Genomic DNA, 16,093 nt, shown 5'->3' on the forward strand with positions numbered 1-16,093 from the left:
TCCGGATCCGAGCGATTTTGTCCGCCAGATGATGACTAAACTCCTCGGCTCGTCCCTGCAAGGGATCCTCTCTCACCTCCTGATTAAGGAGGGAGCGAGTCACCCTAAACAGGGCGGCCGGGCGATTATCTGCGGACGCGATAAGGGCGGCAAAGTAGTTAGACTTCGCCGTCCTCATCGCCGCAAGATAAGACCTTGTAAAGGTTCTTAACTGCAATCGGTCAGATTCGGATCGGCTGGATCTCCAACCGCTCTCTAGACCTCTTCTCCGCCGCTTCATCTCCCGGAGCTCCACAGAGAACCATGGGGCCCAACGGGATCTGCGTCGGGTTAGAGGTCGCATGGGTACAACGCAGTCGAGTGCCCTGGTGGCTGCCATTTCCCAGGCCTCCACCAGGGCATCAACTGGGCTGTGGGTAAGGGTGATAGGTATAGGCCCAAGCGCCCTCTGGAACCGATCTGGGTCCATTAGGCGCCTGGGGCGGAACCACCTGGTCGGCTCCGCCGCCCAGCGGCGGGGGATGGCATGACGGAAAACTAGCCTCAGGAGGTAATGGTCTGACCATGACAGAGGGGTGATGGACGGAGAACCCCCTCCCAGATCATCCAACCACTGTCCAGACAGGAACACCAGGTCAAGAGTGTGACCCCCCTCATGAGTCGGGCCCTCAATAACCTGGGTCAGGCCCATGGCTGTCATGGAAGCCATGAACTCCCGAGCTAACTCCGACGACCCTCCCAGTGATGGCAGGTTGAAGTCTCCCAGGACTACAAGCCTGGGGAACTCCACCGCCAACCCTGAGAGGGTGTCGAGCAGCTCGGGCAGGGCTGTTGCCACATAGCTGGGCGCCAGGTATGTAAGCAACAAGCCCAACTGAACCCGAGGACCACACCTCAAGAGGAGGGTTTCACTCCCGGCCATCTGGACAATGGTGGCCTCCCGGGGACACAATGTCTCCCGAATAACCACTGCCACCCCACCACCCCTGCCCTGAGCCCGTGGCTGGTGTAGCACCCGGAAACCCGGCGGGCATAACTCGGTGAGAGGCACCCCTCCCTCCGAGCCCAGCCAAGTTTCCGTGATGCACGCTAGATCCGCACATTCCTCCTCGATCCGATCACGGATGAGGGGAGCTTTATTAACTACGGATCTAGCGTTAAAATAGACCAGCCTGAGCTCAGGGGCCTGATCACCCTCATCCCCGGGTAAGAGGGTGCTAACCGGAGGGTCGGAGCGCGCCACCGCTCGAAGATAGCGGGGCGCGATCCCAGATGTTGATATGACCCTCCGCGCAAACACCTGCTGCCATACCCTATCGCCGTGGGGATTCGATGCCCCACCCCCACATTCCCAGCGCCAGCAGCCACCTCCCCCAACCCCGTCCCACCAGGACCTCTAACAGGACCAGACTGAGTGCCGGTTACAGGTTCCCTCCCCACCCACCCCTCCCTCCCCCTCCCTAACCTCTTAAAATAACCGGCTAAAAATCTGATCAGGGGCCTCTTAGCGCGTCTTAACTCGAGGCCCCTATCCAAGCCCAACCACCTCTCGGAGTTCCAAAGCTTGGGCCCGTCATTAAGGGGAGTATGAAAACAGGCGACAGGTCGCGCCCATGAGGCAGGAACCGCCCTAAGGGCATACAAGTCCGCTTCGGAATAACGATGGATCATATAGCACTCAATTAGTCTCTTGGGGCCGATGTTGAAAATATGGCCAAAGGATTGTTCGTTGATGGTACAAAGATGGAAAAAGAACAGGTCCAGTGGGCATATCTCTCAATCTGCAAAGCCATCTCAGCTCTCACCAGAGATGGAATTCCAAGGGACAACCTCAGCCGTCCTCTCACTCCGGCTGAGGAGTCTAACTGGAGCAGAGAGAGAGAAGGGGAGTCCTAAGCCAGGCCCACCCCAACTGGTCTCCCACACCAGTGAGGTGGTCGCTGACCAGTCCAAAACCGTCCTCCCACCACGGTTCGGTCCCGTCCACACTGGATTATCCATAGGGAGATCTTAGTTCCCATCAGGTATGGAGCTAGCCGTAATGCCTGCCTGTCAACAAAAGAAGTAAGGAACAGGCAGGCCAGGCCTCTGTCAATCCTCACAACGCCAGCCCGCACCGCCAGTCTGGGGGGGGGGGGAGAACAAAACATTCTCTCCCCAATGTCCATCCACCAGTCCAAGCCATCCTTCAACGGCGGAGAGAAGTGATCCCAGCAGTTATGTTGAGTCCTGGAATTCACTAACATGTCCGCCGAGGCCGATGACCAGGCCCACAATCTGCAACCACCATCCGGGAGAAGAAGGAGGCTCCTCGCCACCAAAGAACGGTGTCAGCCAGCAGATGGTCGTAAAAAGGATCTCCATCCGGTGGGGTCGTTGCCACTGCCCCTCCGACAAGCAGAGGGTATCCACGGCGAACAGGCAGAGGAAAGAAGGCAGGTGAGGCGTCCTGGGCTTCACGGCGCTGTAGCGGTGATTGACGCCATAACAGAGCTCAACAGGTCAGCAGGGATTGTCAGCGCTGCTCATTCAGATCAACAGGCCGCTAGCTCGGGGGGGGGGGAGGCTCAGCGTCATGTTACCTGTGTCCTGCCATTATTGCTTTGATCTTCCACCTGGTCATTTGCCACCATTGTTAAAGCGGTAGGTGGTGCAGGAAACAATGTAGGGTGCTACTTGTAGAATGTAGCCCACCCCAACGTAGGCAGTTTTCTCACATTTTCTCTGTTATTGGTTGCAACACTCATTGCTGCCAGACTATATCATCACTGAGCTGATCAAGGAAAATTTATTTATTTTATTTTTAATTCCATTTATATCCCGCCCTTCTCCGAAGACTCAGGGCGGCTTACAAGCTTAGCAGTAGCCTTCATTCTATGTATATGCCTGCTTATTAGGGCTTTCGCCCCCCCCCACAAGCAGCATTATTACAAAGTCAGCTTAATTGCCCCCAAATGCCTAATGACCAATGGAACATGCTTATCCCCATGGCATGGAAAGGTCACTCAGTGTTTTTGATGGTTGGCCAGCATTCAGCACCGTACAGTGCTGCTGGGCAGATCATCCTTCCCCCACTTTTGATTTTAGGCATACTGCACTCCTGTGAACATCTTCCACCACAGCCATGTTGCATTCACCTTTGCACTGTCAATCATCAATTCTCAATACTGCTGTCACTTTGTGGGTGGCATCTTAAATAACAGAAGTTTGTTTTCACTACTCGATCTTCACTGCTAGTCTCAAGATATTTTATCACTTTGAAAAGGCAGAACATAAATTAAATATGATTTATAAAGTTAACTAGTAAGAGAATTAATGGGCATTAATACAACTTAAATTGAATTTAAGCAATATAAACATACTTAAATTGATCCTAAATTTAAACATTGGAATATTTTCCATAAAATGTAAATAATTTTGAACTGTGTTAAGATGCTTTACAATTTCTTGACATTAACATCATTATCTTATATGCCATGAAGTTCACCTCTTCACGAAGAAGCACGTATAGTCTTCTTACATTTATCATTATTTAAAGTAACACAACTGTATAAAATAAGTGTGACATTGTTAAATACATGAATATTGTGTAATTATAGCTCTATGGTAGATGCAAGGTCTAAATGTCCTATGCCAAATTACCTTTATGTTTCCCTAGATTTTGCTTAGCCCTTGTTGGGAAAGTGTACATTTCATAGCCCAGCAAGGATAGCTCCAATATAGGTTCCCAAGATACAGAGTGTGCCTTAGTGTCATATATAAAACAAATCAAATAAATCTGATACTGAGTTTAAACTTAATTCAGAAAATAGAAACCATTTATAGAATATAATTCTGGACATGGACTTAAACTACATCTGAAGTTTGAGTTCCTTTAGCATAAGACTTTTAAAAAAGATTTTGCTTACTTGTTATAATAACTACAGACGCTAACAGATTCACCCAAAATTGTTTTGTTTATTCTGATTATTCATATCATATCATATTGGTTGCCTTTCCTAATTACTGATAACAAGTTTTAAAGTAGTACACTGATATAAGGTCATCTTTAAACACAGAACTATAGTTAATTAAAAATTCTTTAATTTTGTACAGCTTGTAATCTTTTTCTATTTTTTAATTTTTCCTTCTTTTTCTTTTTACTTGGCTGCACTTTTAAATATCTGTTTGGAAGAAGAGTCCTAGTTAGCTGATAAAAATGGGTTTGAGACAGCAGCATGAGGTTCAGATATAAGTTTAACTATTACTTTTTAAATGTGGAAAAAGTCTATAAGAACATTGTTGAAAACCATTGTTAGCTTTTTAGTCTCCAACAGGCACTCTTTATTCTATTACAGATGACAACGACCGAACAGACACTACAAGCAAACAATTCCACATTCTTTCACATGCTGAGACATCAAGCTCTTATAAGGCTCTTTTATAACATAAGCTTTCCACTAAAAAACAAAAAATAACCCTTGTGTAAGCTAAAGGCAAAAGGCTGGCAAGCAAGTATCCAAGTATTTCACATTTCAGTGGCTGATGGAATTAAACCAAGATCTCAATTCCTTTCCATTCCAGCAAAAATAAATATAACAAAATGACTTTTAGAAGCTTATAATAACTATAAGCTGAATATCTGAGATATATCACATAACAAGGAATGATTTCCAATTTCCAAAGCTCTACTGAAAGCAGACCTTTAATATCAATGAAATTTTAGGGCAAACAAGGGAAAAGCAGGAATAGATGAAAGGAGAAAATAAAAGACGGCAGGTACAGATCTCCAAATATTGAACTTGATTTCCCACCAGACCCACACAGTACGGTTAATGGTAAGAGAAATCAGGTCCAGTTCCAAGCCCGGAGGGAAAAAATGGAGGCTGACTGCTTACGAAAAAAGGTTCTTGTTACTGATGAGCAGAACCAGCAACAGCATGCAGTTCTGGGACAGCTGACAAAATGGCTGAGTGGATGGATCTTTATAGGGTTCTGATTGAGATGCTCCAGGGGGTTGTGCAATGTAGTGAGCTTTGTACCAATGGTGGTGGGTTAATCCTATTATGTCCTAAAGGTCATGTCCTGTCCTTAGAATTTGGGTAGGGAAATGTAAATTCTTAATCCTATCAGCTGAGGGGGTTGAAGGCGTTTTGTTTATGAATAGATTGGCCCAGTCTTTCTTTTTATTGAAAAGTTTTAAAATACATTTTTAAAAACATACACTCCCTCCCTCCCCCTCCCCCCCACTTCCCCTCCCTTCTCCTCCCCCCTCCCTGACTTCCCAGAGCTGAATACAGGGTATAAACTTTAACCAACTTACCGGTAAGCTAAAATATGCTAACCAACTAAAAAAAGACACTATAGATTCTATCGCACTTTAACTCCTCTTAACATAACTAAATAACTAAATAATAATAACTAATTAGTAATACATCATATAATACTAATACTTATTCATATACTAAATGAAACCTTCTAGTCCCATATTTATTCTGAATATAATCAATCCATCTTCTCCATTCCAAAATATATCTCTGTTGCGAGTGTTCTTTCAAATATGCTGAGATCTTTGCCATTTCCGCCAGGTGAGAAACTTTTAAAGTCCACTCTTCTATAGTAGGCAGTTCCTCCTTCTTCCAATATTGTGCTACCAAGAGTCTTGCTGCCATAATTAAATTTAACATCAATTTAGTATCTATAACAGTACAATCTGTAATAATACCCAACAGAAATAAATGTGGGGAAAAACTTATCTTTTTCTTAAATACCTTCTGCATATTCCACCAAATTTTAATCCAAAAAGCTTTAGCTTTTTTACAAGTCCACCATATATGATAATAGGTTGCACCATCACAACCACACCTCCAACATTTGGGCTGATAATTCGGATACATACATGCTAATTTTTTTGGATCTAAATGCCATCTATAAAACATTTTATAAAAATTCTCTTAAATTTTGTGCCTGTGTAAATTTCACATTTCTGACCCATATCTTTTCCCCTATATCCATCGCTATGGGCTCCTGAAAATTCTGGGCCCATTTTATCATGCAATCTTTAACAAGTTCCGTTTCTGAGTCTATTTCTATCAGTGCATTATATATATTCTCCTTATATGCGCTGGACTTTGATCTCTTTATTTGTTTAACCAAATTTTCATCGGTTGTCGAAATACCAACTTTCTGATCTTCTTTCCATCTAGCTTGTAACTGACCATACTGAAACCAAGTCTGCACTATTCTTTCTTCTTTTAAAATATTAAATGGCTTTAATTGCCATACATTCCTTTCCATTCTGAGAATTTTTTTATATGTAATCACATCATGTTTGAATCCCACACTTATATTTTCTATTGCATGTTTAGGTATTGCCCAAATTGGTATTTTATAATTTAGCTTATGTCGATATTTTTTCCAAACTCGCAACAGGGCATACCTTAATATATGTGTCTTAAAGATATTATCCACCTTCTTATCACACAATAAATATGCGTGCCAGCCAAATAATAAATCAAATCCCTCAATATTCAGTAATCTCCCTTGTGTTAGATTAAACCAATCACTAATTGATGATAGAGCCGCAGCCTCATAATATAGTTTAAAATTGGTCATTTTAAGACTACCTCTTTCACGTACATCTTGCATTATCTTAAATTTTACTCTTGGTCTTTTCCCTGCCCAAACAAATTTATTAATACCTTTCTGCCATTCTTTTTTGAGTATAGGTATCATTTGAAACAAAAATAAAAATTTTGGTAAAACATTCATTTTCACTGCTGCGATTCTCCCCAATAAAGACAATTGTAATTTTTTCCAACTATCTAACTCTTTTTGTATTTTTAACCATAACAATTCATAATTATTTTTATATGATTTTGCGGCCCAGTCTTTCTTAATAGGTACAAAATATCCATCTCTAAGACTTGAGGCTTCTGCTTGAGGCTATTAAGAAAGACTGGGGCTGCTTTCTGCCTTTGTTAAGATTTTTCTCCATTTCTCCTTTGGGGAAATATTCTGCCTCTTCTTAATATTAAGAATAAAGAATATTTTAATCTGGGGAGGGGGGCTTTCCTACAAGACAATAGGAACTGCAGTCTAATACATGCAGACCGGATAGAGACTACTTCAAATTATTTTTTGTCTTTTAGTCTACTACTGGTGACTGCACAACAAAGCTTTCTTGGCAATAATATGGATGTGGTTTGCTGCTGTTTTCTTTCACAATGTTTTTCGACTTCTCGGTCTAAGCTTATAACTCCAAGATTTCTTAATGAACTCTTGTGTAATATTGACCAGGTCTGATCCAGCTAAGCTTTTCTAAGATCAGCCAAATCTTGTTTTGAATTATCTTCATATTAGGGGAAAAAATCTATAGTACCAATGACATGTATTTTAATGGATAGTTGGATATTTTGACTATAACCCCCTAGATTCCCCCAAACCAGGAAAACTAGGAAAAGAAACATTAAACAAGTTGGTAAATTAACTGTGACATAATTCCCATACTGTGAAAGGTACGCCATAAATAGCCTAAAGAAAACATTCTAACTGCAGGCCCATTGTCTTACCAGTTGGTCAGGTTCTCCCTTTCTATTAAGGCCAGATCTCCAGCTTGGTCAGCAAGAGTATGAAATGAATATATCACCTGACTTCCTACTTTGAGCTCTCTAAAAAAATAACTAGAAAAAGCCAGACTTTGGGGGAAGGGGGGATGGAGGCATCCTTCTGTTTAGATGCTGGCAAGTGAATACACAAAGATACAGATTGAGATAGGATACTCAAAATACATATAACACATTGATTTGTTACAAAACTCAAATAAAAAAAATACATTTCATGGACAAGAGGGGGAGGAAAGGTGAAAAAGCAAAGTGTCATTGAATTATACATAAGGATACAGATTGCCTGATACTAGATATTCTTTTTTGCACATATCTCAAAAATATATTCAGAACTAACTCCAGAGAATGGGAACAGAAAAGAATGAAATACAGGCATGTACAATGAGCAGGAAATCTCATCTGGTTCACCAATGGGGAATCAGATGACCCACAGTTATTTATTAGGGTTTTTAGAGTGTCACACACATGCAATATTCTGATTTAATTAGAAAAAAAACCCTTCCAAAGTACAATACAATAATTAATACCATTGACTATGGATATTAAGATGAATATGTTGATTAGAATCACACTCATTTACATATGAAAATTTTCAGAAAAATTCACATTTCTGCTTCTTATAATAATTATTTTCCCTATAAAAGCGTTTAAGTATTAACATGTACCTCTCTTTGAAAATCTGGTAAGGTACTATATTGGTTCTAAAGCAGTTATGACAAAGCCCGTTGAGGCAAATTACAATCAGATAAATTAATGCCAATACTATGCGTCATATATTTAATGGTAATAATACATCAGATATTACACAAAATACAAAAGCAGCACAATCTCTATTGAGAAAGAACACAATAAACAGCATGTCAGAAGAACATTACTTTTTAGAACCAGATTCAACGGAGGCAATCTGCATTTAACAGAGCTTTCAGTCCTACATGTTGACAAAACTGAGAAGACTTGGATTTAGCAAAATACCAGCTGAGAATTTATAGTAATCTCTGGCAGAACAAAACTGCTCTTTCTACTTTGTCACATATAAGAGTAATAACACACACAAAAATGGCATCAGCCATATGGACAGTATAAGTAAAGAATAAATGTAAGAGTAATCAGGAATGGGAACAGTATTTTTTCAAGGTAGATATATACTTATGAAGTGCTCAATTCTGAGGATTTTCACTATTCTCTTCATTTTAGAATTTTATTTTAAAAGCAAGCAACAATATAATTCCAAAAATAACACAACAGAAATCAAAACTATTACCACAGGAAAGAGCTTTTGCAGAATACTGACAGATGGAGAAAAGCTTTAGCATGCAAACTGGTTTTCTTTCTTTGGAACTGGTTTTGGCCTTTGTTACCTATATTTAGAAATAATATGTAGCTATTATCACTAAGATGCCTACAAATTAGTTTTCCATAAATCAGAAATAAAATGTAGGCCTACTTTGACTTTTTCTATTTTAAGCAAGGCAAATACAAACAAGGAAACAGGAATGGAAAGGCAATGCAGCCAGGTGAATGCATGGATTCAAATTATCTAACATTAAAATACACCAAGAAAGCCATCAAGTTAGATCATGTTATACAAATGAGGGACTGAATTAGTAAGGAAGAAAAATAGGCCTATCAAAGAAAAGTAGAAAAAAAATAGGAAATGAACATTCACTGTAGAATCCTATTCTCAGGCCTTCAGTAGTTTACTTTCTCTCAAGGGCCATTCCTGTGTCCAACTGTCACATTATCTTGACAGAACTTTTTTCCCCCTAAAAGGGTGCCTACCAAATGCATTGAACCTTCAAATTTCCAGATAGCATCAGGACAATAGGGCATCGAGAAAGACTGGTGTAGTGATGGGATTAAGGACCTCAATACAATGATCTAAGATTTAACTGCATCACTGATGACTCTTTGCTCCATAGGAATTGACTTTTTATTTTAATCAAGCTAGTAATTTCTAGCCCTGCTATTGTAGGAGGCCTTGATCGTACAAACGCTAAGCTCAGAATCAGTATGCATTACTTTTAAGACCCAAAACAGACGCTGATTAAGAATTGAGTACGCTCTAGGCAACCTTTACCTTTTATGAATGTCATCAGTGTTTAGACACACAGAATCAACCAAGAGAAGAAAAACTGACCAGCTAAGTTGTTCCTTTACTTTCAAAAGCTCCAAACCGGTTTTTGGGGGCTGCTATTCTGTCAAGGGAAACCGTGCACCTTTCACACTATTTTTCTCATTACAGCGGGTGAATATCAGCCTAGCCTTTTGCTCAGGCGGAGGGAAAAAAAGGTGATAAGCACTTTATGCCCAACTCCCTCTAACCTACCAGATCATTGAGCTCCCTTGTCATCTAAAGGTGTGGCTATCTTACCACATATGCACCACAGTTCACCTCTATACCTAAACACACACACACACACACTAGGTGTCGTGTTGCCTAAGGACGAAAGAAAACAATCTGCTTCGTTGTCGTGCTACTTGATCTGTCCTCAGTCCAAGATAAACAGGGCGAACCAAGGAAGCTCATCCAGCTGTTGGTTCTCAAAAAGCACTTCTGCCCATGTTAAAGGCACCAAAGCGACACTGGCGGATTGCAGAGAGATCGCGCCCGGACGTTGCCTCGATTCTCTCTCATTCCAGCGGGAAGTTCGGTTTCCCAAAGTCAAAAACCCCCCGCCCTACATCACAAGCCTTGGCGGAGGCAGCAGCGCTAGCAGCCCCATCCGTGCCCCCAAGCCTCGCCTCTCGACCCGGCCAGGAAAGCCACTCCCTGCTCTCACCTTGTGAGTGTTGCTGCCAAGCACCTCCTTGCCGAAACCCTCGTCTTGCGGGCCGCATCCAGTCTCCGGCTCAGCCTCACCGCGTAACTCCCGCCGGACCCGCAGAGTCTTCGCCCCGAACCGGATCTCTCGGCCGTGGAGCGGAGCCGCCAGGAGCAGGAGCAGGAGCAGCCCTGCGTGCACCAAGGACGGCGACAACAACATTTCTATCCACGCTCCCTACCACCAAACTCCTGTCCGTGCTCGGGGAACTGCTCACCTGCCGCCCGAGCCGCAAACGCCTCATTGGGCTGCGCCGAACAGGTATGCAAAAGCCATTGGCTGCAGCACACGTCGATCTGTTCGTCTTTCAGCCGTCGGCCAACCTCTCCTGAAGCTTCTTTTCCATTCGCGCAGCTATCCCCGCTTCTGCTTTTTAAGTGGCTCGCTGAACTGCCGATCTGGGCACAAGTGGACACTTCATTCCACCGGCCAGCGGCCATTGGCTATTCCTATTCCAAGCCTCCTCCCTTTAAATGAACCGGCTGGTCAATATCACCCCACTTTGAAGAGCGCTTTGCTCATTGGTTGATTTCCTTCAAGCGTTTCCTTCTTTCAGATTCCCCGAGTAATTTAAAGCTTCACGAGACTTTACTCCTGTTGCTAGGATGCCAAGTTTTGTTTTTGTCCTTTCTTTTTTTTAAGGGTAGCGATGAGAGCCGGCTTTCGTCCATTGTGTGCGGTCGTATCGAATGGTAGAACGAGGCATTCTCTCCTATCAAGCGTTTTCCTCTCATTGGCGATATAGAGGTTAAAAGCTGGCCAAGATAGGAATTATCCTTACAATATTATAAATATTCCTGGGTTGTTTCTGTAGATCTTTAGAGAATCATTTAATATGTGACAAAATTATTAAGGGCTACTTATGGCACATGGAGAAATTAAGCAGGTAGTAAGTAGTAGATAAAAGGGACACGGTGGCTCAGTGGGTTAGGACACTGAGCTTGTCAATCAAAAGATCAGCAGTTTGGCGGGTCGAATCCCGAGTGCCCCTTAGCAGAGTGAGCACCTGTTACTCGTCCCAGCTTCTGCCAACCTAGCAGTTCGAAAGCACCTAGAAAAATAGGGACCACTACGGTGGGAAGGTAACAGCATTCCGTGAGCCTTTGGCGTCTAGTCATGCCGGCCACATGACCACGGAGACGTTCTCGGACAAGCGCTGGCTCTTCGGCTTTGAAACGGAGATGAACATTGGCCCCTAGAGTCAGAAACGACTAGCACGCATGTGCGGGGGAACCTTTACCTTTAAGTAGTGGATGGACACCTCCAGGAAGCTCTGAACTAGTATTTCTCGACCTCAACAACTTTGAGTTTATGGGACTTCCACTCCCATAATTCAGAATAATAGAGTTGGAAGGGACCTTGGAGATCTTCTATCTATCTAGTCCAGAATTCTAGCTGGCTCAGGAATTCTGGGAGTTGAAGTCCACGAGTCATAAAAGAGCCAAGGTTGCCTACCCCTGATCTAGTCCAACCCCCTGCTCAAGCAGGAGACCCTATATATCATTCCTCAGCTAGCATGCTGAATATTGAAATCCATGCAGTTTAAAATTACTGAGGTTGAGAAACATTGCTGTAAACTATGTAATCAAGGTGGTTGGGTGGAACCCCTGAAGAAGGCAATGATAAACCACTTTAATTTTACCAAGAAAAAGGGTTCGGCCCTTATTCTTGGGAGTGTTCTAAAATGTGCAGCAATTGTCACTGATTAATGCAAAGACCTCTGTAATTTGTCTCTACAAACAATCTACATGTAGTTTCAAATGTTGCCACCTTTCTTTCTCTTCCTGTTTTACTTCTTTCTTTGCTTGATCTCTTGCATGAATTACAGAGAACTCAAAAGGTTTTCATTAATTTTGAATACCAAATGAAAGTCTGGGACATTTTCTTATGCAGAAAATATTGCTTCCTTTGTTTTTTAAGGACTCTAAATATCAGGTGCAACAAGCAGCTTGCCACCGTCCATGATCCTGCTGATATTTAACAGATAATATTTATTCAGTCTTTTAAAGTCTTATTACTATATTCTGAACAAAAGCAAACAGATTTTCTCTGAGGATCTGGATAAATACTATTTTTCTTCATACAAGAAATATCTTGAGAATCATTAGTATGCCAGATCAATGAGCAATTAATTACTTGGCTGATCTGCACTTCCCATTGCCTTGAATGTGGGCCCTGTAGATCAGAAATTATGATATTAGTAACAAGTCAAGTTGGTATTTATATTTTTCCTAAAAAATTGATATTTTTTTCATCGAAATGAGATACGATTCATTATGTCTGCTGTTTAGAATTTGCATATAGTACAATCCTTAGTGCTACACCACATAAAACTGTACTGTATCAAAATATAAGCAGCCATTGAAAAGATCTGAGGCAGGGCATACTAAAAAAAAGTGTGATAATGCTGGTGATGACCATTAAAGCCCTAAATGGCTTGGGTCCGGGATATCTGAGGGACCACCTGCTGCCGGGATCAAGCTCCCTTCGTCCTGTGCGCTCCCACAGGGAGGGCCTTCTCAGGGTACCGCCGGTAAAAGATTGCCGGCGGACAATACCCAGGGGGAGGGCCTTCTCTGTGGGTGCACCGGCCCTTTGGAACCAGCTGCCTGTAGAGCTTAGGACTGCCCCTGACCTCCGCTCATTCCGCCGGGACCTGGCTCTTTGAGCTTTCTGGCCTGGACTGAGAGTATTAATTGGGGTTTTAATTGGATCTTAATTGGGATTTTTATATTCAAGGTTAATGTAATCATTTTAATTGTTTTTAATTTTTATAATTGTTGTATTGTTTTCTTTTTAAAAAACCTTGTGAACCGCCCTGAGTCCTACGGGAGAAGGGCGGTATATAAGTCTAATAAACTAAACTAAACTAAACCCTCCTAATGTAACAATATTTTTCTTTCTACTCTAATGATTAATGCTATAATGCATCTTACGTAATGAGCTGCAAAAGCCAGTATCTGCCCTGTAGCACAATAGGATTGCTAAATTCTGACCGTACACATGCTTATAATCTAAACCTAGTTAAGAAATTATCTTCTAAGAAGGTGACAAATTATGGTCTTGTTTATATCTGCATTTGAAAATCAAGGAATGAATAGCTGCAATCCAAAGGATTGCACAAAATGAATAGTGAAATGCACAAAATGAATAATATGCATGCTCTCACCTCATTCATACCAAAGGCAAATTAAAGTTTTAAGGTTACACGCAAAATGAAAATGTATTCTCAAAGCTATAAACCAGAACAGACTATAAATCTTCAGACTGAAAAAAGAGAATTAAACAAGTGAGAAACTTAATAACAGAATAACAGAGTTGGAAGGGACTTTGGGGGTCTTCTGTCCAACCCCTTGCTCAAGTTATACGTTTGTTTTATCTTGCCTAAATGTAGAACCTTACTTTTCTCACCATTGAATTTTATTTTGTTAGATAGGGTCGAGTATTCAAGTCTGTCAGAATCCTGCATCTTGAGCCTATCATCTAGAGCAGGGGTAGGCAACCTCGGCTCTATTATGACTCGTGGACTTCAAGTCCCAGAATTCCTGAGCCAGCCATGCTGGCTCAGGAATTCTGGGAGTTGAAGTCCACGAGTCATAAAAGAGCTGAGGTTGCCTACCCCTGATCTAGAGCAGGGGTCCCCGAACCCTGACCCACGGACTGGTACCAGTCCGTGGCCTGTTAGAAACCAGACCATGCTAGCGGCAGGCAAGCAAAGCTTCATGTATGCCTGTGGGGGATCTAGGTTGCATATGAAACCTCCCCACCCTCCCCAGTTTGTGAAAAAATTGTCTTCCATGAAACTGGTCCCTGGTGCCACAAAGGTTGGAGACCACTGATCTGGAGTGTTGATGTCATCTGAAAATTTGATGAGTTCCCCTTCTATCCCCTCATCTAAATCACTTATGAAGATATTGAAGAGTACTGGGCCTATCATTATTAGCATTCTTAAGGGAAAGGGAATATTGCATCCTAAATCAATGCAATATGTGCAAAACGTGGATGCAGCCCAAATGTTATTGTATTTTTTTAGACCAACTTGAGGATCCTAGTGAGTTAACTAGAAAATCAAACAGAAACAAAAATGGCAGTAAGGACAGCCCCAAAATCGTAAATAGCCAAGTTGATTAATTATAACAGAGGACCATGATTACATAGCCATTTTTGCATGTTAGTAATGAATTTATGAGCATGATTATTTGCACTTGGAACAATGCTGTAATGTGTGCGTGCATGAAAAGGTGAACAGGAAACTAAGTTAGCATGTAGAAAAATTGCAACATGAAACTTGGCAGGGAAGAGTGGGGGAAAAATATCATGCAACAAGAACCACAAGTTGTAGCAATCATGTATACAGTAGGAATCATGAGCGGGGAGGAGAAGCAACATATTTGAGCAGAGTTAAGAGTGAGATAAAATATTCTAATAAACTAGAATAGTAAATTAAAACACAACCTAGTGTTACTAATGGAAGAGAATATTGTAGCTCAGGTTTGAACTGTGAGGTCCTTGCTGCTCTCTGAGCTTGGTTGTTTCGTTGAAAATGTCTGCAACTTAGTGTCCTCTAAATAGTTTGGATTTCAACTTCCATAACTCCCATCTACCGCAGACGTCCACTGGGCCATTAAACCAAATGAACTGCAGGCTACCATGTAGCTAAAAAATCAACTTTGCAAATGGCGAATCTACAAATATTCAGCTGTAGCAGTCAATAAAACTTAAGCGGTTTTTCCCCCCCAATTGGCATTCTGTAGAGGTATTGGGATTATTATTTGATTATGTTGGGTGGGCATTTTGAAAGTTGCAATATGCAACTCCAGAATATCTAGAGGTCACCAAATTACAGAATACTGCAGTAGGCACATTAGCTTTTATTCTTGTATCGCAACTGCAGATTGTATATTTGATTTAAGACAAAATTAATTAACCAGGATAATGTGATATAACAAATCTTTCTCATGCATTTCATAATATATGGCTATTAATTTGTAAACAAAACTCTATTTTTTCCATGCCATGTTCCAGTTGAACATTGGTTAAAGTAGTGATCATCTGCCAGATTGAAACTGAAATTATTTGTATAAAACAGAAATTAGCAAAAGAAAACTTTGAATTATGAAATGTGTGTGTCCAAATAGAAATAAGAGGTATTAATTTGTTTTTATATAATTAAACACTCTTTAAATTGCTACAGGTAATAAAATGTTTAAAAAGATTGACAGATGATATATTTGAGCTTCTTTCATTTATTTTGGACTTAGCATATTATATGTTGTGCTAAGTTTATAAACCATTTTTATTGATTAAATCATGATCTGAGGCTCATAAGCCATAATTTGTTTATGGGCAAAATCAGCAAATTGTTCAATGAACCAAAGTTAAATGAACAATGGCTACATGCAATATAAAAACCTAACTATTATCTCAGCATCTGCTTTGGTGACCCATATTTAGTTCATTAAATAAAAGAAGCCCCATTACCTTTTTTAAAAAAACATCTCTATTCTATTTGGACATGTTAGCACAATATGGATCCAGCAGGTAAAGGAAGTAATACATTTAGTAAAGGTAAAGGTAAAGGTTCCCGCGCACATGCGTGCTAGTCATTTCCAACTCTAGGGGCCGGTGCTCATCTCCGTTTCAAAGCCGAAGAGCCAGCGCTTGTCC

General features: G+C 41.4%; 1 protein-coding gene across 1 annotated transcript in view; it reads right to left on the reverse strand.

Annotated features, from left to right (window-relative positions):
• SORT1 (sortilin 1) overlaps nucleotides 1–10,712 on the reverse strand; it is a 53,261-nt gene extending 42,549 nt beyond the window's left edge. Inside the window, exon 1 of the mRNA XM_081324330.1 lies at nucleotides 10,385–10,712. Coding sequence (XP_081180456.1) covers nucleotides 10,385–10,588 — 204 coding nt within the window. The 5' untranslated portion in view covers nucleotides 10,589–10,712. The remainder of the gene's footprint in view (nucleotides 1–10,384) is intronic.
• Between the last annotated feature and the right edge of the window lie 5,381 nt (nucleotides 10,713–16,093).

The sequence above is a fragment of the Vipera berus genome (genome assembly GCF_964194415.1).
Source record: "Vipera berus genome assembly, chromosome: 3".
Taxonomy (NCBI): domain Eukaryota; kingdom Metazoa; phylum Chordata; class Lepidosauria; order Squamata; family Viperidae; genus Vipera; species Vipera berus.